Below are 25,219 nucleotides of genomic sequence, written 5' to 3'. Positions count from 1 at the left end.
ACATAGATGAACTTTTTCTCAAAATGAGATTTTTCCACATGTCATGTTTACAAGATTAAAAAGTAATTTTTATTTTCTTAAACTTTGTATTAAATCAAAATAGAACAAACAAATTAAAATAGAGAGGGCATAAATAATATATTTGTCACTATATATATATTCATTTGCAAAATAAAATTGTAAATTTTCATATTTGGCTTTCTAATGAAAGAGGCAAACTCAAAACTAGTAAAATAGTTCATGTTGGTTGTCTAATTTATACAAAAAATTGTGCAACAATTGGACAAAAAGAGGTTTATTAAACAATTGGAGTTGACAAATGACAAAACATACTTCATCTAGTTATCCACAAAAAGAAAAAAAACGTTAGAACTAGAACATAATATATTCCAAACGAAATCTAGGATAATCAATACGAAAGTAAAATAAAGGTCTAATCTACTGTTATTGAATGAATGATGGACAGTTTCAAGAATTTTTTTCTTCATTCACATAATTGACTTATGCAATTAATGTGATTATTATTTCCAAAAATTTGATTTATACAAACCTAATAGATTTATTCAATAAAATAATGTTAATTTAATTTTGGACCATACATGGCTAACAAAGTTGATCATTGTTGTGTTTTTTTTTAGTTCAAAAGAAAGAACATTATAAAATCTAACACTATTTTGTCGGCTTTCCCCAATAAAATTTACTATATTTGCTTTTCTAAAATATTATTTCACAGGCTTTATAAGTAATGACCATTATTGTTTTAAGTAAGAGAATAATAAATTTTGTTAGAGAAAGTAGAGATAATGATGTTATAGTTTCATGAAGTTCATTCGTCGAAAAAAATAAAGAAAATAATATTGGATTTTGTTAGCCACGTGGGTCAACAGTTAAATTTAACACATTTTTATTGGGTATATTTACAAAAGTTGTACTAGTTTAGAAGCTAATTTCTTAGATGCAGGTTTTTTTTTAAATATTTTGAATCCTACTAAATTCTGGAAATTAGAATTCTTAAGCTTTTAAAATAAATGACTTTGATATTTATAGTGTTTCAGTGGCTAAAACATTTATGGGATGTCGAAGAAGAGACTTTGAGTGTTGAAAAGCTAAGTGGTACAAGAGTACCTTGGAGTCTTATTTATTCAACTTTCAATCTTATCGAGACATTCAATCGATTAGTGACATCCAAATAATAAAGGAATGTAGTGAGATGGTAAGTATTCTACTCAACCTTAATCAAATATTTTGGGATCGAAACCTCATAACAACATTTTATTATTTTCCCTCCATATGAATTTCGCGGGACCCCAGCCCCAATTCGAGCTCCGCCTGGCACACCCTTTTTTAATTTATTTGTTAAGGTACACCTTTGTGAGTTTATGGGTTCGATCCCTGCAGACCTCACCTATTTTTTTCTTTTTTGACATTGAAAATAACCAGAATTTATTTACAGCTTATCTCCAAATTCTGAAAATTTTATTCCATGATTTTATGCATCATTTTATGGGTCATTTTAACTTTTGTTTCTTAGACATTCGTTAGGGTTCTCAAGAAATGTTAGAGGAATGATTTGGTAATTTGTTTTAGCTAGAGTTGATAGCATTTCAATCATGTGAATATCACTTCTAGGAACAACTGCATACACATAAAACACAAGTGATTCCATGTTATTAGTATGCTAAAACGGATACTCCAAAGTCATAGTAACAATTTTGGAAACATACGTTGATGTCTACATTCATATTTTTGAAAGACACAAAAACATAGGCATATAATTATGAGCACATGCTCGAAACGAGATCCTCACCACAGACACAGTGTCCTAAATTCTAACAGTAAACATACAAACCTATGATCATTGGGAGCTAGTGACAGGGAACATCAAAAGGGAAAACAATCCTAGTTTCGGATGAATAATATAAACCTTAAGGGGTCTTTTTAAAAAAGGACCAAGAGGAAGGAAAACCCATACCTTAATTGATGTTCAAACGTTGATGTTGCTGCCAAAACCTTCCTCCAAAACAACGTCCATCTCACCTAAAGTTTCACCACCAACTAGATGGAAATCTCCCTTGCCGTAACGTTTAGATTATCTTGCTTCCTTAGATTTTTTTCTTGATTCTTCAACTGTGAAAAACCTTTGTTATATTTTCTGTTCTTTACGTTAATTGGCAAAGAGAAAAAAATAGGGTTTGAACGTGAGAATGTGATAGACATAAGAGAGTGAAACGTGTGAAGTTGTTTATGATTAGATAATGACTTTGTCAATTTAGCACTCTCCTTAATACTGAAAATCTGATTTAATTAATTATACGTGAAAGGACCATTCTTCAATTAAAATTTCAGATTTTAAATAATAAATAAATCACCTTATGTATTTATCCTATTCATTTTAAGGGTTATTAAATTATCTCCCCCTTAGAAACATTCGTCCCTAAATGACACTACAATTACACATAGCAATGCCAATCAAATCATAACATAATCACTATGCACATTCAAGCAATAGAAACAAAATACGGAGAGATAAGGAAACATAGACTCAAGAGTAGGAAATCGAACCTTTAGAATCGAAAAGATGAGGGTAGCAGGATCCTTTGTCGGCCTCAGCCTCCCACGTAACAACCCCAACAATATGATTTCTCCACAACACCTTCACTTTGTCAACCTCTTTGTTCCTAAGCCGCTTGACCTGTCGGTCTAAGATCTCAACAGGTACCTCTTCATAAGACAAGTCTTCAACAACCCCCAAACCTTTCAAAGGTAGAATCGATGTAGCATCACCTAGGCACTTCTTCAACATAAAGACATGAAAGACTAGATGGACAAAAGCTAGCTCCGCAAGTAATGCTAAATCATAGGCCACCTCACCCACACGTTGTAGGATCTCATATGGCTGAACATACCTCATACTCACCTTCCCTTTTCTACCAAATTTCATCACTCCTTTCATAGGTGATATATTTAAGTAAACCTAGTCACCAAACTCAAATTCTAAAGGCCGCTTTCTATTGTCTGCAAATGACTTCTCTCGGCTATAAGCAGTAGCCAACATGTACCTAATCACTCTAACCTTCTCTAAGGCCTCATGAATGATCTCTAGACCAAAAATGGATGACTCTCTAACCTCAAACCACCCAACTGGAGATCTACACCTCCTACCATACAGTGCCTCAAACGGTGCCCTCCCAATGTTGGAGTGATAGCTACCTCTGAAGTATATCAGAGATGCTCTTAACATGTCCTCCAATATCTGAATGGTGCCTCTGCCTGCCCATCAGTCTTAGGATAAAAGGCAGTACTAAGCTTCACCTGCGTGCCCAAGCTTTTCTGGAAAGATCTCCAGAAATGTGAAGTAAACTGAGCTCCTCTATCTGAAATGATAGACCAATAAATCATATGCCACCTCACAATATCATTAATATAAAGTCTTGCATAATCCTCAGATATTTAGGTAGCCTTCACAGGGATAAAGGGAGCAGACTTAGTCAATCTATCCACAATAACCCATGTGGATTCATGTTTCCTTCTAGTCCTCGGAAGAGCAACCACGAAGTCTATATTAATGGCCTCCCACTTCCAACTCGGAACCTCAATAATTTGAGTCTTACCACCTAGCTTAAGATTCTTTGCCTTAACCTGCTTACAATTAGGACACTTACCCACATATTCTCCAAAGTTCTTCTTTATGTTATCCCACAAACAAATCTGCTAAGGAACATGATACATTTGGGTGGAACCTTGATGTATGGAATATCTTAAACCATTGGTCCCTGCCATAATCTAGGTCACAATTCATCCACATCTTGTACACACAGCCTGTCCACGTATTTAAAGATGCAATCACCTCCCAAAGTGAAAGACTCATTCATTTATAATAACCCCGAGTCCTTCGGCTCTATCAACACGGGATCGAGATGCTGACCCTTCTTGACTTCAGCTACCAAGGATGATTCAAAACTAGGATGAAAAAAAAAACCCCACTAGTAGAGTCAACTAATCGCACACCCAGTCTTGACAGTCTGTGTACCTTTTTTGCCAACTCATTCTTATCGTCCTCAACGGGGTTTTACTTCTCATGCTCATCCTTCTCAAAGCATCGGCCACAACGTTAGCCTTACCTTGATATTAGTGCACATCTATGTCATAATCCTTCAACAACTCCAACCATTTCCGTTGACGTACTGTCAACACCTTCTGTGTGAATACATACTGGAGACTCCTATGATCTGTGAACACATCCACATGCACTCGATAGAGATAATGCCTCCATAGCTTCACTGCAAATACCACAGGTGCAAACTCTAGGTTATGAGTGGGATAATTCTTCTCATGAACCTTGAGTTGTCTGGAAGCATAGCCTATCACCGTACCAGCCTATATAAGAACACAACCCAAACCAACCCTAGATGAATCACAATAGACAGTGTAATTCTCACTGCACTTAGGCAGATAAGTACCGGGGTTGAGCCTATCCTTGATCTCTTGGAAACTCTTCTCACAACTCCCCGTCCATTCAAACTTGGATTCATTCTTCCTCAAAGCTATCATTGGGGCAGTAAGGGAAGAAAAGCACAAGAATGTTATGTACTTTATCCACAAACTCATGAGGATCCTCTAACGTCTTAGACACTATGAAAATAGGAGGATTCATCCTCATGAAGTCTTGCAGCCTGTTAGCCACGCTGCGAACCGGTGGGTTTTGTCTCTAAACATCCTGCGAATTGACTTGGGCAGTCATAGCCTGAGCCTGCATCGTAATGTCCTGTCCCATCAGACCCAGATATGCCCTCACCTCAGCATCAGTAAACCCAGCTGGGTTAACTGGCGTGGCCACTCCTTATGTTGGAGCCTAAGGTGAATTCTGATTACCCCTAGCAGCTACTACTCCCTAGCAGTTGCTACTCCCCTCCTCTGGCCCTTAGCTCTCCCAGTGTTAATTCTCTGGAAAAAAAATAAGAATTTACGTTAGACACGATCATAATACCAAGAACTCAGACATTTGGAAAACACGATAAGATAAGAAAAAGGGAAATTTTCCTACATATAATGCAATCTTTAATCCACGATAGTGGTGCACTTCACTACCATCACTCGAAAACTACTCAATTTGTTTGATGTGAACTTATATTCCTAGGAATTCAACCGAGCGCTCTGATACCAACTTTGTCACAACAAAAATCTAGACCACAGACGAGACCGACGTTGTTGACCTCTTAGAGGTTAATTTTAGCGGAAAATATGAATTGTTTTGTTTCTTAACACACTTATAAAAACATTGTCATAATTATGTAACTTTTCATCATCAACTATCTAACATTAAGAAATAAGTAACTGAAAGAAGTAGTTCAGTTCTTATTAAGTGTATAATTTCCAAAATGGCACCAATATATAGTCTAAATAATAATAAAAAGGAAACGCTAGTGGAACATGATCCACTAGCTCAATTGCAAAACTAAGCTAGAATATAAAACATCATCATCCTCGAAAGCATGAGGACCTACCAAAGTCAGATGAATGTTGAACGTCCGGATAACTTCAGCGAAGATCTTGTAGCTCTATTGTCCACATTTGTCTGCACCTAAAATAGTAGAGTTTGTATAGGCTTAGTACACACTTCTACTATGTATGGGTATATGAAAGCATAGACCAAGGACATGCATTAGAAAAAACAGCTGTTTCTTAACAACATGATTTTTAGAAGTCAAGGTAGTAGACTTTCCAATTTGAGATTAGGAAGGATTCCAAATTTGGATTAGGAAAATCAGTGAGCTTTCCTGATTTGGAATGGGAAAGTTATGCCATGAGATTAACATACATCATCACACTTTTCACATTTTCACATTTTAACACAGCACATAACATTTACACATAGCACATATCATATAGCATAAAAAATATTTTTCATGTAGCACATCACTTCTTTAATATCATTCATTCATATACCATGAGACCATCAAATCATGGACTTTACATCAAGACATCCCTGAAATGAGGGCTTAAAAGATGGGACCTCAACTAGGGAGTCTACATTAGCAAACACAGAGTATGTTTTGTTCACTCATCCGTACTCCATTTCATTTCATTCATAAGACAGGGTAAATAGCAGCTATACCTAGGATGTAGTTTGAGACTTTCATTAGGTTCGTTGTGCAATGACAAAGAATGACCTAATGTAATTACTTAAATCTAACTCACCTTTTGATTATCTTATTCTAACACCTTTAATATAATTCATTTCATTATATGCATCATTTGAGAATGACCTCATTCGTTCAATGGGAACTTTAACTTTAACCAACATAGATCATGTGAGCATCATGATATCTAGTGTCTTCCCAACACCAAAAAGAGGTGGAATCACCGGCCAGAGTGACCCATAACATGCTAGCATACATGGGAATTTAACTCCATCAGATCCCCATATTGTCTGTATAGGTTCGAAGACTAGAAGATGTAAGGAGACCCATACCCGGCAAGTCGGGCAGTCTCATATCATGAGAGTTACGTGAACTTCCGCTCTTCCCGCAAAAAGGCATCATTGCTTATAGCTAGACTATCGGTGCTCAGTATAAGTTCCATTTCATTCATCTGATACGTCACGCAAGCTGTCTTTAGTATTACGGGTGCTAAGCTGAATACTTTCATTAAGTGTTCATAGTGACTGGTCTCTTGATTAACTTTACACTCTCATTCGTGAGTAGGTTTTGGTAACATTTACTTAGGCCTATTTGAGATTGTTCTTATCTTTTACATTAGCCTCATATCATGATGTCACCACATTCATTAAAATTAGCACATTTTCTCTTCATAATTACTTACCCCTTTTTACGTGAATGTTCGTTTATTCATATAGCAATGCACTTGGTAATTTAGTGTGTTTTATACTTTTACTTAACCCTTCTAGGATTTCATCATTTCATTTTTAATTTTATTGTTCATTTCTTCATATGCCAATGCACTTGGTCATTTAGTGTATCTTACACTCATACTTTACCCTTCTAGAGTTTCATCACTTCATTACATACATCTTAGGTTCACTTATTTTTGATCGTATGGTTGACTTATGTGTATATACATACAAGCCATGAGGCTTCATTCATAGTTAATTAAGTGACTCATATCTTCCTAAGATTACGTAGTATAAGACTTTTGCATCTTTTATGTATGACAAGATATCGATTTCGATCTAAGTAGGTGGCCTTATTATTGAACATTTAATTCACATATGACTTATTTGTCAATACGGAATTTGGGAAACGGAACCCAAGTTCGAACCCCTTGGAGACTACTTACATTTTTCCTTGACTTTATTTTTAGTTTTCATGACATTAGGACCCTACTTCGAGCCCCAACATCAATATTTCATCTTTAGTTTCTCCTTGGATTCTCCTCTTATTTGACCGAACGGTTGTGGATTCAAACCCCCACAACCTCTTTTATTTATTTATTTATTTATTTTCATTCAATTTTGCTTGTCGAATTCACTGACACCATGAGGTTGTGGGACCAAATCCCCACAACCTCTCTTTATTTTTCTCTAATTTTTGCAGCCTACCTGAGGTCGTGGGTTCAATTCCCATGCCTCACAATTCTTTTAGTTTCATATTTTTTTCTCCATTAACATTGCTACTGCTTACTGAGGGGGGTGGGATCGATTCGCCACGACACCATTTTTTTTCTATCCTCCCCCTTTACTCCTAATTCTCTACTGACCGAGGGGTTGTGGGATCAATCCCCCAAATCCCCCTCCCTTTCCCCTTTTATTCTAAAATTACTACAGCAGGTAGGCGCGTGAGATCGATTCCCCACGATCCCCTCTCTTTTTATTAATTTCTGCATAATTAAGGGGCCCAAGATCGATTCCCTACGACCCCATATATATATATATATATACATGTATATATATACATACACACACACACACATATATATATATGTATATATATATATATATATATATATATATATATATATACACATGTATATGTATATATGTATGTATGTATAAAGTAGGGGTCTTCTGTGTCGTGAGACCGAAACCCCACAACAACATTTTCTTAGTTTCCCTTCTTGCGAATGTCGTTGGACCCCAACCCCAGTTCGAGCACCGCCTGATACACCCCTTTTTAATTTATTTGTTAAGGTATACCTTAGTGATGTCGTGGGTTCAATCCCTACAGACCTCACCAATTTCTTTTTTTCTTTTTTAACATTCAAAATTTCCAGAATTTATCTACATCTTATCTCCAGATTCTAGAAATTTTATTCCATGATTTTATGCTTCATTTTACGTTTTATTTTAGAATTTGTTTCTTAGACATTCGTTAGGGTTCTTAAGACAAGTTATAGGAATGTTTTGGTAATTTGTTTTAGCTATAGTTGATAGCATTTCAACAATGTAAATATCACGTCTAGGAACATCTACTTACACATAAAACACATGTGATTCCATGTTATTAGCATTCTAAAACGGATACTCCAAAGTCATAGGACCAATTCTGAAAACATACATAATTATGAACACATACTCGAAACGAGATCTAAACCACACACGTAGTGTCCCAAAATTCTACAAGCAAACATACCAACCTGGGAACTAGTGAAAGGGAACATGAAAAGGTAAAACAATCCTAGTTCAAACGTTGAAGTTGCTGCCCAAACCTTCCTCCAAAACCATGTCCAAATCACCTAAAGTTTCACCACTAACTCGACGGAAATCTCCCTTGCCTTAACATTTTTCAATAGCTTGCTCTTAGATTATTTTCGTGATTCCTCATGTGTGAAATACCTTTGTTGTATTTTTTGTTCTTCACGTTAATTTGCAGAAGGAAAACAATAGTTTTTGAATGTGAGAATGTGATAGACGTGAGCGAGTGAAACATGTGAAGTTGTTTAGTCTTAGATAATGACTTAGTAAATTTAGGACTCTCCTTTATACTTAAAATTTGATTTAATTAATTATACTTGAAAGGACCATTTTGCCGTAAAAATTCAGATTTTTAATAATAAAAAAAATCATCTTAAGTATTTATACTATTAATTTTAGGGTGGTTATAATCATAGTTATATATGAATGCATATTTGTAAAATATTTCCATATATGATGTTATGAAAAAAAATTAATAAATATGAATGTAAAAGTCACTATCATAGTTCTCCCCCTATTTCTACAGCTCTTAAAGGAGTTTTTGCAATTTTTTGTGAACATTAGTTGTATAGGATTGAACCCACTTGCGATCTATTGTGAATTCGATTCACGGTGGCTTGGAGCCTACTTGAGATTCTGTTTAGTTTATCACTCCACGGGGAAGTACTCGTCATCAAAACAAAAAGACCATAAAAGGGGAAAAGAAACTTCAACTTAGTCATTTTGCTACAATATGTGCTTCACATCATCTACCAAAGATTTTATGTGTTTCATTCCACTTGAAGTGTATTCAACAACCTTATTATTAAAACACTTCTAATAGAAATAAGTCTAGACAAAAGAAAATAAAAATTAGATTTTTCACGCCACGTGGTAGCCCTAAAAAAGTAGATTTCACTCCAATAATGTATGTGTGTGTGCGCGCGAAGATTTTTTCTATTTCGTCCCACTTGAAGTACATTCAAAAAGCTTATTATTAGAACACTTCTAACAGAAAGAAGACTAGGAGATAGAAAATAAAAATTAGATTTTTCACACCATGGGGTAGCCCCAAAAAAGTAGATTTCACTTAAATAATCTGTGTGTGAGCGTGCGCATGTGCACGTATGTGCGCATGCGTGCGTGCGTGTGTGCATGTGTTTTAGAGAGAGCTTGTACTACCATCAAGATAATAAGGAGAAGTGTAACATTTAGACATGAGCACAGAGGCAACATAGTAAGAAGAAATGAAGATGAGCTCAAGAGGAAGTTGAAGTTAGCTTTTATAGATAGAGTTAATGAATGTGGTCATTACCCTAATAAGATTAGGTTGGGATTGGGCAAAAACTTTATTTTTATGTTCTGATAAATAATAAAATGACCTATATGACCAAAACATTAATCTTTATAATAAGGGTTTTCGGGGTAATTTAGGAAATTAAAGAAATATCAAACATTAAAAGGAAAAGTCAAGTGGTTTTTATTGGTGAAATTATAAAATAACAATTAAAATTAAATTTTTCGGTTGAGATATAAATAGATATCTTTCACTTGTAAAGGAGATTTAATCCCACGATATTAAGTTTTTTCAGTAGTTTAGCAATAGTTTCTTAACATGTCTTCTCCGGAAAACAAACCTTAATCTCCAAGTACAAATAAAAACTTATGAGACAAGAATTGAATCCAAGGCTTCATATAAAGAACATCTTCCTTCAAAAAATAAGTACTTTTATTTACTCATTTTTATGCGTAATATATTTTCTTTTTCATATAAAAACATAAGATCATCATTATATGTAGTGGGGATATTCTTTCTTGCAATGAATATGATGATTATGGAATAGTAACTTTGATAGACAAATAACCTAGAGGTTACATGAGTTTCGATGATGAGTATAATTCAAAAGTTCAATGTGAAGTTATCACAAATATGGCTGACCACGTTCAATCACTAAATAAATCACAATTAATCCAACATTGTGTTACTGTTGACAAAGTAAGACCATCACTATTTATATGGGACAGAATCGTCCTTGCAATGAATAATAAGAATATGGAGTAGTAAATTTTGTAGATAAATGACATCTAGGTTACATGAGTTAGAAAACATAAAAAGATAGAATAGTGAGTGAAAAAATATTTTATGACCCATAGTGTCGTGATTGGTACCCTTATCAACCTTGCGATGGGAGAACCATTACTATGACCCAAATGAATGTTTTTTATGAAAACCTTCATACCCTAATTCCACATTGAGTTCAACAACCTCAACATCATCTAAACTATGAAAACCTTCACATCTATACTATATTTATTTTCAGAGAGCACAGTGCCATCATTATCAGAAGTAACAAAAATGAATCAAGTTTGCTCATCAAATCAATTTATTGTTACATTGTTATGACGTCCATGAATAAACTAACATTTCAAGGTAGAGAATACAATTATTATACCTTCGATGAGAGAGGTAGATAATACTTCCACTTCCTCTCGAGCTTATCTTCATATCAATGATACGAACCCTTCAAAAAATCATTCTGCTAAGGACACGATGTCTTTTTTCATTTAAAAGGGTACGAAATTGGTACCCACTTATGATTTATGTGTTGGTGTTTAACCTAACCAAAAAAGCAAAAGACTGTATTAGCGTTCCTACAGTCCTATTTATGTAAAATCACTTTGTTCTAGTTATCTCTTTCTTTTTTTCTAAATGTTAAATTATTGAACTATCCCTAAGAGATGTAATTCTCATATGGTGGACTATTGTAGTTACATATGAATGCATATTTTAAAAATATTTCCATATATGATATTATGGAAAAAATTCAAAATATGTATATAAAAGTCACTATCATATTTTCCCCCTATTTTTACTGCTCTTAAAGGAGGTTTTGCATTTTTTGTGAACATTAGTCGTATAAGATTGAACTCTCTTGTGATCCATTATGAATTCGATTCACGGTGGCTTGAAGCCTACTTGTGATTCTGTTTAGATTTTGAACTCCAGGGGAAGTACTCGTCATCAAAACAGAAAGACCATAATAGGGGAAAAGAAACTTCAACTTAGTCATTTTGCTGCAATATGTGATTAACATCATGTACCAAAGATTTTATGTGTTTCATCCCACTTGAAGTACATTCAACAACCTTATTATTAGAACACTTCTAATATAAATAACTCTAGGCGAAAGAAAATAAAAATTAGATTTTTCACGCCACGGAGTAGCCCCAAAGAAGTAGATTTCACTTCAATAATGTATGTGTGCGTGCGCGCGAATTTTTTTTTTGTTTCCTCGCACTTGAAGTACATTCAAAAACCTTATTATTAAAACACAACTATCAGAAAGAAGACTAGGAGAAAGAAAATAAAAATTAGATTTTTCATCCAATGGGGTAGCCCCAAAAAAGTAGATATAACTTCAATTATGTGTGTGTAAGCGTGCACATGCGCACGTGTGTGCGCATGCGTGTGTGTGTGTGCATGTGTGTTAGAGAGAGCTTGTACAACCATCAAGAGAATAATAAGTAGTGTAAAATTTAGACGTGAGCACAGAGGCAACATAGTAAGAAGAAATGAAGATGATCTCAAGAGGATGTAGAAGTTAGCTTTTATAGATAGGGTTAATGAATGTGGGCTTTACCGTAATTAGATAAGGTTGGTCTTGGGCCAAAAATTTATTTTTATTTTTTAATAAATAATAAAATGACCTATATGACGAAAAAATTGATCTTTTAAAAAAGGGTTTATGGCGTAATTTATGAAGTTAAAGAAATATCAAATATGAAAAAGAAAAGTCAAGTGGTTTTTTTTGGTGAAATTACAAAATAACAATTAAAAATAAAATTTCATGTTGAGATATGAATAGATATGTTTCTCTTTTTAATAAGATTTAATCCCACAATAATAAATTTTTTGAGTAGTCTAGCAATAGTTTCTTAACATGTCTTCTCCGGAAAACAAACTTCAATCTCCAAGTAAAAATAAAAAAGTATGAGACAAGAATTGAATCCAAAGCTTCATAAAAACAACATTTTCCTTCAACTAATAAGTATTTTTATTTACTCATTTTTATGCGTAGTATATTTTCTTATTCATCGAAAAACATAAGATCATCATTATATGTAGTTGGGATATTCTTTCTTTCTATGAATATGATGATTATGGAGTAGTAACTTGGATACAAAAATAACCTAGAGGTTACATGAGTTTCGATAATGAGTATAATTCAAAAGTTCAATGTGACGTTATGGCAAATATGGCTGACCACGTTCAATCACTAAATAAATCAATATCAATCCAACATTGTGTTACTGTTAACAAAGTAAGACCATCACTATTTATATGGAAGACATTCGTCCTTGCAATGAATAAGAAGAATATGGGGTAGTAAATTTGGTAGATAAATGACATCTAAGGTACATTAGTTAGAAAAAATAAAAATATAGAATAGTGAGTGAAAAAATATGTTACGACCCACAGCGTCGTGATTGGTACCCTTATCAACCCTGCTATGGGAGAACCATTACTATGACCCAAATAAAAAACTTGTATAAAAATCTTCATACCCTGATTCCACATTGAGTTCAACAACTTCAACATCATCTAAACTATGAAAACCTTCACATCTATACTATATTTATTATCAGAGAACATAGTGCCATCGTTATCAGAATATCGAAACTGAATCCAATTTGTTCATCAAATCAATTTACTGTTACGTTGTTATGACGTCCATGAATAAACTAACACTTTAAGGTAGAGAATACAATTATTATACCTTTGATGAGAGAGGTAGATAATACTTCAACTTCCTCTTGAGCTCATCTTCATATCAATGATACAAACCTTCAAAAAATCATTTTGCTAAGCACACGATGTCTTCTTTCATAAAAAGGGTACGAAATTGTTACTCCCTTATGATTTATGTGCTGGTGTTGCACCTAACAAAAAAAGAAAAAGACTGTATTAGTGTTCCTACAATCCTATTTATGTAAAATCACATTGTTGTAGTTATCTCTTTCTTTTTCTAAATATTAAATTATTGAACTATACCTAAGAGATTTAATTCTCATATGGTGGACTATTGTAGTTATATATGAATGCATATTTTCAAATCATTTCCATATCTAATATTATGGAAAAAATTCAAAATATGAATGTTAAAGTCACTATCATATTTTCCCCCTATTTTTACTGCGTTTCAAAGAGGTTTTGCAATTTTTTGTGAACATTAGTCGTATAAGATTGAACCCTCTTGTGATCCATTGTGAATTCGATTCATAGTAGCTTGAAGCCTACTTGAGATTTTGTTTATAATTGGCACTCCACAAGGAAGTACTCGTCATCAAAATAGAAAGACCATTATAGGGGAAACGATATTTCAACTTAGTCATTTTGCTGCAATAAGTGCTTAACATCATTTACCGAAGATTTTATATGTTTCATCTCACTTGAAGTACATCCAACAACCTTATTATTAGAATACTTCTAACAGAAAGAAGACTAGGAGATAGAAAATAAAAATAAAATTTTTCACGTCATGGGATAGCCCCAATAAATTATATTTCACTTCATTAATTTGTGCGTGTGTGCGCACGAATTTTTTTAGTTTCATCCCACTTGAAGTACATTCAAAAACCTTATTATTAGAAAATTTCTAACAGAAAGAAGACTTGGAGATAGAAAAAAATTAGATTTTTCATGACACGAGGTAGCCCCAAAAAAGTAGATTTCATTTCGATAATGTGGGTGTGCGTGTGTACGCGCGTGGGCACATTTGTGTGCACGCGTGCGTGCGTGCGTTCATGCGTGTGTGTTAGAGTGCTTCTACTGCCCACAATAGAATAAGTAGTAGTTTAACGTTCAGACGTGAGCAAGGAGGCAACATAGTAAGAAGAAATAAAGGTGAACTTAAGAGGAAGTTGAAGTTAGCTTTTATAGATAGGGTTAATGATTTAGGGCTTTACCCTAATCAGATTAGGTTAGGGTTGGGCAAAGACTTTATTTTTATTTTTTGATAATTTATAAAATGACCTATATGACCAAAAAATTAATCTTTTAAAAAATATTTTTCGTGGTAATTTAGGAAGTTAATGAAATATCAAATACGATAAAAAATGTCAATCATGTAATATTTTCAAAAGAGTTAAAATATGAAATTTTCATGATTTTCGTGAGTTCGTCACATAGGAAATACCTTCATCCCCCTTCACAACTACTCACATTCGGATTGTGTAGGAAAAAAAGAAATCAATATTCCATCTATCAGCTAAAATGCCAAACATCACCGTGTTTAACCCTTTCGAAATGAGAGATTTCAACCCACACAATCAATCTAATCACGATTATTAAAGAAAAAATATTCCGTTGAAATGGGCTGGAAAATTTCTACACACACATTAGTTTTTCTTTGATGAAATTAGAAAATATAAATAGACTGAGTTCTACTTTACTCAAAGGAAGTGTATCAGTTCCACTTCCTTCAGAACTATCCCAAATATGTTAAGAGATAAATTCAATTATATGATATTCTCGGTAATGCTGAATATATTATGGTGATTCATCCAGGTTTGAGAACAAATTTTTGACGATCACCATGTCATTATGTAAGGAAATTTGTCAAGATTTATGATCAATTTTTTTAACATCACCATAACTTGATGTAAATGAAGTATTGCCCAATATTATGTTTTATTAGTGAAAAAGATATTCATCTTAAAGTTGAATATGGGAGGTAGGACGTACACATATCTTATCCCTGTTTTTCAGGATAAAGAGTCTTTTTTCTATTTTATCCACAATCCAAAAGATGGTTTATTCAAACCTCTTTTGAAGTCAAAGTTTCTAGTAAAGAACATTTCGTGTAATCACACAAGTAAGTTTGAGGAATGTGTCATATGAATATTATTTCTAATAGACATACGATTCAAAAGAAAAGTTCATAACATGGTTGTAAGCAAGAAATTATGTCAATAAAATAGGAATAGAGAAAACAAATTTAGGTTTATGCATAGATATCCTTCAAATTATTAGAGATTATTGTTTCTGCCAAAAAAAATTACAGGATGACATATATTTATATGGAAAATTCAAGTGGTTTTTATTAGTGAAATTACAAAATAACAATTGAAAATAAATTTTTGAGTTGAGATATGAATAGATATCTTTTTCTTTTAAAGGAGATTTAATCTCACGACAAAAAGTTTTTTCAACAGTATAGCAATAGTTTCTTAACATGTCTTATCCGGAAATAAATCTCGATCTCCAAGTACAAGCCAAAAATTATGAGACATGAATTGAATCCAGAGCTTTATAAAAAGAATATCTTCCTTCAACTAATAAGTACTTTTATTTACTCATTTTTATGCGTTGTATATTTTCATATACATTGAAAAACATAAGATCATCATTATATATAATGGGGATATTCTTTCTTGCCATGAATAGGATGATTATGGAGTAGTAACTTTGATAGACAAATAACCTAGAGGTTATATGAGTTTCGATAATGAGCATAATGAAAAATTTCAATATGAAGTTATAGCAAATATGGTTGACCACGTTCAATCACTAAATAAATTGCAATTACTCAAACATTGTAATGACAAAGTAAGACCATCACTATTTATATGGGATACATTCTTCCTCGCAATGAAAAAGAAGAATATGGGGTAGTGACTTCTAGGTTTCGTGATTTAGAAGACAAAACAAGATAGAATATTTAGTGAAAAAATGTGTTACGACCAACAACATCGTGATTGGCACTCCTACTAACCCTGTAGGGGGTGAACCATTACTACGACCCAAATGTAAAACTTTTATGAAAAGTAAGGCATTTAAAGATACGGAAGTAGGCTTAATGACAATTAATATGTAGTCCCCATAAACTACAAGGTTTTAACAAACAACTAACCGAACTAATTCGAGCAAACAATCTAAACAACTTTATAGTCAATGTACCTAAATAACTAATGAGGAATCAAAGTCTTAACGAGAAGGGATAAAAAAAATTTATGCAATATTAACTAACTAGAGGAGTCTAAGTCGAAAGTGTGGACATAGATGAATGGAGAACTCATGGAAGCGTAGAAGAATTGGCTCACCCTTGAATTTGAACAAATCACTAATCATCACGAGAAGGTCATTCAATAGCCGAATATGCCTTGTACTCAAGAAAAATAAGAGCAAGTTCAGTATTAGTACATAACCACACTATTGATAGGACATCACAACTATCTCACTAAGTATAACATAAGCAAATAAATAGAACATCATAAATTTGCAAAGTATCGAACATGCACAATATTATAAATATCTATCAACAACGTACAATTCCACAATTCTCAAGATATTAAAATTATGTCAAGTAGTTGGTCCTCTCATTGAACCCAAACTCAAATTATTATTATACCAGAACGTGTCACCCAATCCAATAGTAATGTTGAAATGTGACAATCAATCCCATTTTTAAGCAGGAACGTGACAATCAATCCCAATTAGTTATGCCAAAATGTGGAACCTGTTCCTCTTCACATATTGATATTACAAGCACAAGTATATTCTCAATATGATATATTCAAGAAGTGATTCATGGCATATAGGTATTTATCATATTAACTTACAGAAAGCGTGATCAATAATGAAACTTTTGCATACATACATGCATCACAATCAAGCAAAAACCAACATATAATAAAATCACAATCATTACCAATCTCAAAACAAGATTGAAACCCTAAATCCTTCCCTTTATGGATTCGTTCTGCTTGTTCTTTATTTATAAACAATAAATATAATACAAGACTCAAAAAATCTAGATCATAGTCATGAACCCAAGTATCCAAACTATGTTTTTCCACCATGGGTTTGTATTCAAAACCATCCCCCATTGATAATTTACTGATTCTATTACGTTCAACGGATCAAAAAATTTATTTGGGGCGTAAAAAAATTTCCTTTAGCGTAAGAATAATAGAAAACAATCGAAACTCGCATGGGGTTCGTTCCATAACTATAAGAATCAAAAAGTGTAGAATAAAGTTTTACAGGGAATTTATGTACGACTTTAAGTGGTTTATGGCCCTCCAAAGAGGCTCCTCCATAGCGGCAAAATCCTACACAAAAGAGTCTTGCACGAAATAGTGAGTTATTCAAATAATTCCAAGCCCTCTGTTTCAAATTACACCTTTAACTGACGGCACTCAGAAAACCTCTTTCGTGCTAAGATCAATTTTCGGTGATCTACTTGCCCAAGATCAATTAAATAAGGTCATACAGATCCATTAATGAGTTATCTACTCCCTCGTTTAATCAAAATTATAAATAAATCACCCTATTCGTACAAGATCTCCCTAAAACTTAATTACTCCAATTTCGTCCAACTCTACACTAGGTTGAAAAAATTCCAAATACTCGAATAATTTTCCGGCCAAAAAATTCCCCATTGACTGTTCTATAACGACGGAACTTGATCATTACATAATGGAGTTTCAATGAGAAGTTATGACCAATATGAATAACCACATTCTATCACTAAACAAAAGGCAATTACTTCCAAGATAATGGTAAAAAGTAAGACCATCACTATTTATAGAGGACAAATTTACCTTGCAAGGAGTAGGAAGAGTATGTGGTACTAAATTTGCTAGATTAATGACCTAGAGGTTACATGAATCACAAAAAATAAAATAGATAAAATAATATAATTCCAATGAGAAGTTATGGCCTTGGCTGACCACGTTTAGTTACTAAGCAACAAACAATTATTCTCAATGTTTTTCTAATTATATAGTAAGACCATCACTATTTATAGTGAAAAAATTCTTCCCTGCAATAGAAAGATTATGGGGCTAATATATTGGGTAGATAAATGGGGATAAGCCGCAAGTACCCTGTGGACTATGACCAAAATATCAAAGACATATCTAAATTTATCTAGGTCCGGTTACACCCCCCCCCCCCCAAAAAAAAAAAAACTATTAAAAATGGAATAAATAAACTACATACATTAACATGGCATAGAGAATGTTCACACTCACTTGAAGACAAGTGATGAGTGCACAAATTGGATAAATGACATTTATTGATTAGCAATTTTATAATTAGTTAGTACACATATTTATGGATTACTAGTTTTGACGCACGTGCATTGCATGTGAATGTCAAACACGGCAGAACACTATTTTTAAATATAAAAAAAACATTATTAAAATAAAAAACATATCACTCATAATAAATTGTCACGGGTAACTTTACAACCATAACGTAATTTCGAATCGAATAACACCTAATTAATTTCATTATTTTACATAAAATATTGTCTTCAATTGTAAACTAATCTTCTTTAGTCACATCGCGTCAATTCACCCCAACTATATTTAACCCACCTTTACATAAGACGGAACATTAATTGCACATTCAAACCCATTCCTTAAATTCATGAAATACTGCCTTTACCCATAATCAATTAAGCAAAACCAATTATAACAAAGTCCGAGTCATTGTTACATGCAAATCGCTATCTCTTTTCCTATCGTGTGCGTCACATAGGTAAGGTTTCTGTCTCTCATTCTTTTCTGAATTAATTGTGTATTAAACAGACCAAAACGACTAACTTATTCTTTTAATACATAATCCTAATAGTTTAGGATAATAAATAAATGATCACTTTAGCCCACTAACTATCTACTAATTACATTATTTACCATTAACCATAAATAATTTAACTCAAGTTATACGAATAATTCAAATTTTCAAAAATAACTTTCGCGGGTCATTACATTATACACCAGTAAAAAAATTATGTTCGTCTTCGAACATAAACTAACACAAAGTGCTTGAAGCTTCCAAAAACATAGGGTATTTGGCACGTACGTAAGAATCTTTCTCCCATGTTTCCTTTCCTACTAATCGATGCTTATACTGCACCTTCATTGAAGCTATCTCTTTTGTCCTAATCTTCTGAACCTGCCTATCCACAATAGTGATAGTCTCCTCATTAAGTGTCAAGTTTGGACTGAGCTCCGCAGAATCAAGTGAAAGCACATAAGATTCATCCGGAATATACTTTCGAAGAATAAAGACATGAAAAATATGATTAATAGCCTACAAAATAGGTGGCAACACAAACTTATTAGCCACCTCTCCCACTCGACTCAAAATATTAAAAGGTCCAATGAATCTAGGGCTTAACTTGCCTTTTTTTCCGAACCTCATCACACCTTTCATAGGTGATACTCAGAGCCAAATATGATCACCCTCCATAAAGACTAATAATCTAACTCTCCGGTCTGCACAACTCTTCTGTCAACTCTGGGGTTTCAATTGTCTATACTGAATCATATGAACTTTCTTTATAGCATCTCTAAGAAGGTCTGTATCCAAAGAGTCCATCTCCGTCGAATCAAACAATATATCGGAGACCTGCATCGTCTACAATAGAGTGCCTCAAATGGGTCCATCTGGATACTAGAGTGATAACTTGTATTGTAGGAAAACTCTTTTAAGGGTAAATGTCAATCCAATCTAGCACCGAAATCAATCACACATGCTCGAAGCATATCTTCCAACACCTGAATTGTCCGCTTAGACTGACCATCTGTCTGAGGGTGAAATTATGTACTCATATCTAAACTAAGTACCCAAACCATGTTGAAATGCCTTACAGAAGTGAGAAATATATAGTGAACCTCAATCTGATATGATAGAAACAAGAACTCTGTGTAGTAGCACAATAGGACAAATATATAGCTTAACTTACTTTTTGCCGTATACTTCAACCAAATCGAAATGAAGTGGGCAGACTTGGTGATCTTATCAACAACAACCCTAATGCAGTCATAACCACCCACTTTGGTAGACAAACTCACAACAAAGTCCATAGTAATCCTCCCCCACTTCCAAGTAGGAATAGGCATCCTCGGAGATACACCACTAGTCCATTGGTACTCACATTTGACCTGCTGGCAAGTCAAACACCTCGAAACAAAGTTTGAAATATCCCTCTTCATCCCATACCTCCAGTAATTCTGACTCAAATCATGATACATCCTCGCCACTCCCGAATGGATGGAATATCTAGAACAATGGTCTTTCTCAAGAACCAATCTAAACATATCGCCCATCTTGGTCACACAAATCCTGCCTTCGATCCTCAAGACACCATAAAAATGAAGGACAATTTCCTTAGCTTCCCCTCTCGATATTTTGTCTTGAATGAGACATAATTTTTCATCATCAAACTGGTGCGCACAGTTCTGCACGACTAAAGAAGATCGAGACTCAATAAAAGCAACCATCCCATGACAGACCTCTAAAATCTACAATTGGAAAATAATTTTAGGTAATACCTGAACATATCTAGACAATGTTCTCTCCCCTATACTAAAAGATGCAAGACATCCCATGCTAGGCGTCTTCCTACTCAAAGCATCTGCCATAACATTGACCTTCTGTGGATGATACAAAATTGTCACATCAGAGTCCTTCAGCATCTCAATCAATCTCCGCTGCCTGAAGTTCAAATCCTCTGACTGAATATATATTGAAGACTCAGATAATCACAATGTCACCATACAAATAATGATGCCATAACTTAAGTACAATTACCACAACCGCCAACTCCAAATCATGAGTAGGGTAGTTCTTCTCATGGGACTTCAACTACCTAGAACTATAAGCAATCACCTTCCCTTTCTGCATCGACACACAACCTAATCCAACTCCTGCAACATCACAATACACAGTAAAATCTATATCCTCCCCAAGTAGAGTAAACACAGAAGCCGAAGTCAATAAAGTCTTGACCTTTTGAAAGCTCTCCTCACAAGCATCAGACCACTGTAAACCCACATCTTGTCGAGTCAATCTAGTTAACAGAGCTACAATTGTAGAGAAACTCTGAACAAATTATCAATAATAGACTGCCAATCCCATGAAACCTCTTAACTCAGTAGGTAAAGTTGGTCGAGTCCAGCCTCTAACTTCCTTAATCTTGGCGGGTTCTACTCTAATACCCTCCTTGGACACCACGTGTCCCAAGAATGCGATAGAAGTAAGCCAGAACTCACACTTTGAAAACTTCTCATACAACGTCTCTTCTGTCAACCTATGAAGTATAATCCTCAAGTGTCCGACAAGGTCCTCCTCAGTCCTAGAGTAAACCAAGATGTCATCAATGAAAAACAATCACAAAAGAATCAAAGTATGGTCGAAACATCCCATTCATCCACTCCACGAATGTTGTAGGGGCATTAGTCAATCTGAAGGACATCACTAAGAACTCATAATGCCTATATCAGGTCCAAAAAAGTGTCTTAACGATATTTTATGCCCTAATCTTGAACTGATGATATCAAGACCTCAAATAAATCTTAGAGAACAATGATGCTTCTAGCAGCTGATCAAATAAGTTATCAATACGCGGAAGAGGATAGTTGTTCTTCGTCGATACCTTGTTTAGTTGATTGTAATCAATACTCTAACCATAGTCCCATCCTTCTTCTTTACAAATAGTACATGGTCACCCTAAGGTGATACAATAAGGCGATTAAAACCCTTACTCAATAAATCATGAAATTGATCCTTCAACTTTTTCAACTCTTCTTGAGCCATATGATATGGAGGGATAGAAATTAGCCTAATTCCTGGATCCAAATCAATAGCAAAATCAATATCCCTATCGGGGAAAACACCTGGAAGATCTGAAGGAAATACATCGAGAAACACCTGAACAATGGGAACAAAGTCCATGGGAGGTGGTTCAACACTAGTATCCCGATTAAATCTAAGCAAAACAAAAACCCTGTCTCCACCAATCTCTAAGCACGGATAAAAGAGATGACCTTGCTAGGATAAGAACCACGAACACCCTTCCACTCAACCTTCGGAACACCCGACATCACTAAAGTCACAGTCTTAGCATTACAATTAAGGATAACATGATAAGGAGAAAGTCAATTCATACCCAAAATAACATCAAAGTCTACCATCCCCTGAATAATTAAGTGTACCCAAGTGTCATACCCAGCAAAAGAAACAAGACAGGATCGATACACTCAATCAATCACTAAGGGCTCACCTACGGTGTAGAAACATGAATAGGTAAAGTCATGCTGTCACATATCATATCAAATTCAGCATCAACATAGGTAGACAAATAAGAGAATGTAAACCCTTGATCAGACAATACAAACAAAGGTCGACGACATATTGGGATGATACCTGTAATAACAATATAGGTCTCTGCCTCGGGTCTCCCTATGAAAGCATAACATTGTTTCCCTCCACAACCTCCAACGTGGGTGGTACATCTACTCCAACAATGATGAGCTGCAACACCACTACCTGAAAATCTATCGCCTCTCACTGACTAAACTCTTCCATGACCTCTACCCCGTGGTGCTAGTAGTCTAGTTTGAAATGGATAATTAGGTTGAGACGTACCAAGACCCCTTTGAGAAGTACACTGTCGCATCAGGTGATAAGGATCTCCTCCTATAAAGCAAAATCTCTTACTTTGGAACTACTATGTGGACCCTTAAAATCCACTATAATTGCCTCGCCCTGTAGGTCACTTTTGGGAATCGTACGAGCCATGGCCCGGGCTATAAGAACCCCTAGATGTTTTAACACTCCTAAAGTCCCTGCCTTAGAAAGGAACCACTCCCCCTTTTTGATCACCTACCCCCAAATGAGGCAACATGAAACTGGCCTGATGTACGGGCCCTATTAGGGTCCCGAAACTCCACTCTCTCCATCAATTCCGCGTATTTAGTGACCCTCCCAATGGACTTGAAAGATCCTCCTAACTAGATGCCCAAAACACAGCTGACGTGATAGAGAAAGTTAATCCCTTAAAAAATCTGCAAATCCCCTCTTTCTCATATGGAATAATGGCCAACGCATGCCTAGACAACTTGCAAAAATGCGCCTCATACTCTGTAATCGATAAACCATCATGTCTCAAATTCTAAAACCTCAAGTGACTCTCCTCTCTCACACTACAAGGGATAAAACGATCAAGGAATGCACTAGAAAACTGCTACCAAATAACTAGAGGAGATCCAATTGGAAAAACCCCCAAATAAGTCCTCCACCACTCTCCCACTGGCCCACGAAGCTGGAGTTATGCATATCGAACCCCATTTGACTCTGCTAATCCAGCCACATCTAGAAACTCTTGCCATAGAGTCAGTAACTCTTTAGGGTCCTCGAACATCCTACCCTGAAACTGAGGTGTGTCCATCTTTTGAAATATCTCATATCTACGATGCTCATCCTCTGTCAGAACAACCACCAGTGCAACTTGACCCCCAAATGCTGGTGTAACATCATTCTTAACCGCGGGATCCACTGGTAGCTTCCCCATCGCTAACTGAACAACTGCAGCTTGTTGCTTTTCTTGGTCTGAGCTCCCTCTCTAGTATGAGAGTCACGTGGTGTGGCGGTTGCACCACCACCCTGAGAAAAGCCCTCTATCACATTTAACACCCTCAATAATTTATCCTGAAGCAAAGGTGTGACTACAGGTTATGGAGGAATCTGAACCTCTCTTTCATTATTCTGGGGCTTTAGAGAGACCTCTCTAACATGACCTCTCACTAGAACTGCTCCACAGCCACGACCCCTTGCTAGTGTTGTACCACCAGCACGACCTCTAGCTCGAGCTCTACCCCTACCCCTAAAGGGGGCCTCAACAACTGCTTCAGGAAGTGCCTCCCCTATATTACCAGTAATATTAACTCTAGTCCTCGTCATCAATCAAAAGAGTATACAATAACTCAATACTAAAGAAGGTAACCATTAATAATGAGAAAGAATGAATAACAAGAAGTTTGCTAATAGTCCTTATAGCCTCTCAGAGATAAGTACAAACGTTTCCATACTTATCTTTGAGACTCTATGCAGACAAGGCTTGTATACACGTGAGACCTATGAACCAGGCTTTGATACAATTTTGTCACGACCCAAAAATGAGTGTGATGACACTCATCTTATTCCACCAACATAAGTTAGTCTAACCCAATAATTTTGATAAAATGCGGAAATAGTCTTATAACACTTACTAATACGAAACCAATTAAACTTAATTCAATCCCCAAAACCTAGTTTTCACGTGCACAAGCCTCTAATTTAAATACTAGATTGAAGTAAAAATACGATTTTAGAATGAAGTTGTCTTTCAAGTAAAATCAAAGTCATAAATTGGAGTAGGAAAGTTCGCTGAGATTACTAACACCTATTTCACAATCCTCCACAAGATGCCTCGAAAACGAAGAGAATGGAAGGTATCACGAAGATCCACTCTCATAACCTACAAAAATTCGTAGAAGGAAGGGGTGAGTACCAAACCATACGGTACCTAACAAGCAAACTTCTAAGCACAAGTTAAGTGAACAAAATACCGGTACTCCTTACACCCTATATGAACTTTCACTCTATAGTCTAACAGTTCACAATTTACCAAACTCACAACTTAATAACCACACTATGTAAGTTTACATATTCTCAATATTCAACAGTACAAGTTACACAGAGAGACACTCATAAGATCAGTAAAAACACGTGTTCAGATTCATCAATAATAAAAA

General features: G+C 34.9%; 1 protein-coding gene across 1 annotated transcript; it reads right to left on the bottom strand.

Annotated features, from left to right (window-relative positions):
* Positions 1-2,974: 2,974 nt before the first annotated feature.
* Positions 2,975-23,997, bottom strand: LOC138341696 (uncharacterized). The gene is made up of 11 exons (XM_069293290.1): positions 23,770-23,997; positions 23,314-23,437; positions 22,219-22,447; positions 21,569-21,780; positions 21,315-21,508; positions 20,978-21,160; positions 20,396-20,884; positions 19,503-19,694; positions 4,186-4,377; positions 3,313-3,374; positions 2,975-3,212 (listed from the first exon to the last, which is right to left on the bottom strand). Exons 1-11 carry the CDS (start codon positions 23,995-23,997, stop codon positions 2,975-2,977), a joined length of 2,343 nt encoding a protein of 780 aa, XP_069149391.1.
* Positions 23,998-25,219: the final 1,222 nt, after the last annotated feature.

This window comes from Solanum lycopersicum, chromosome 1 (assembly GCF_036512215.1).
Source record: "Solanum lycopersicum chromosome 1, SLM_r2.1".
NCBI lineage: Eukaryota > Viridiplantae > Streptophyta > Magnoliopsida > Solanales > Solanaceae > Solanum > Solanum lycopersicum.
This window is presented reverse-complemented; position numbering and strand designations above follow the sequence as displayed.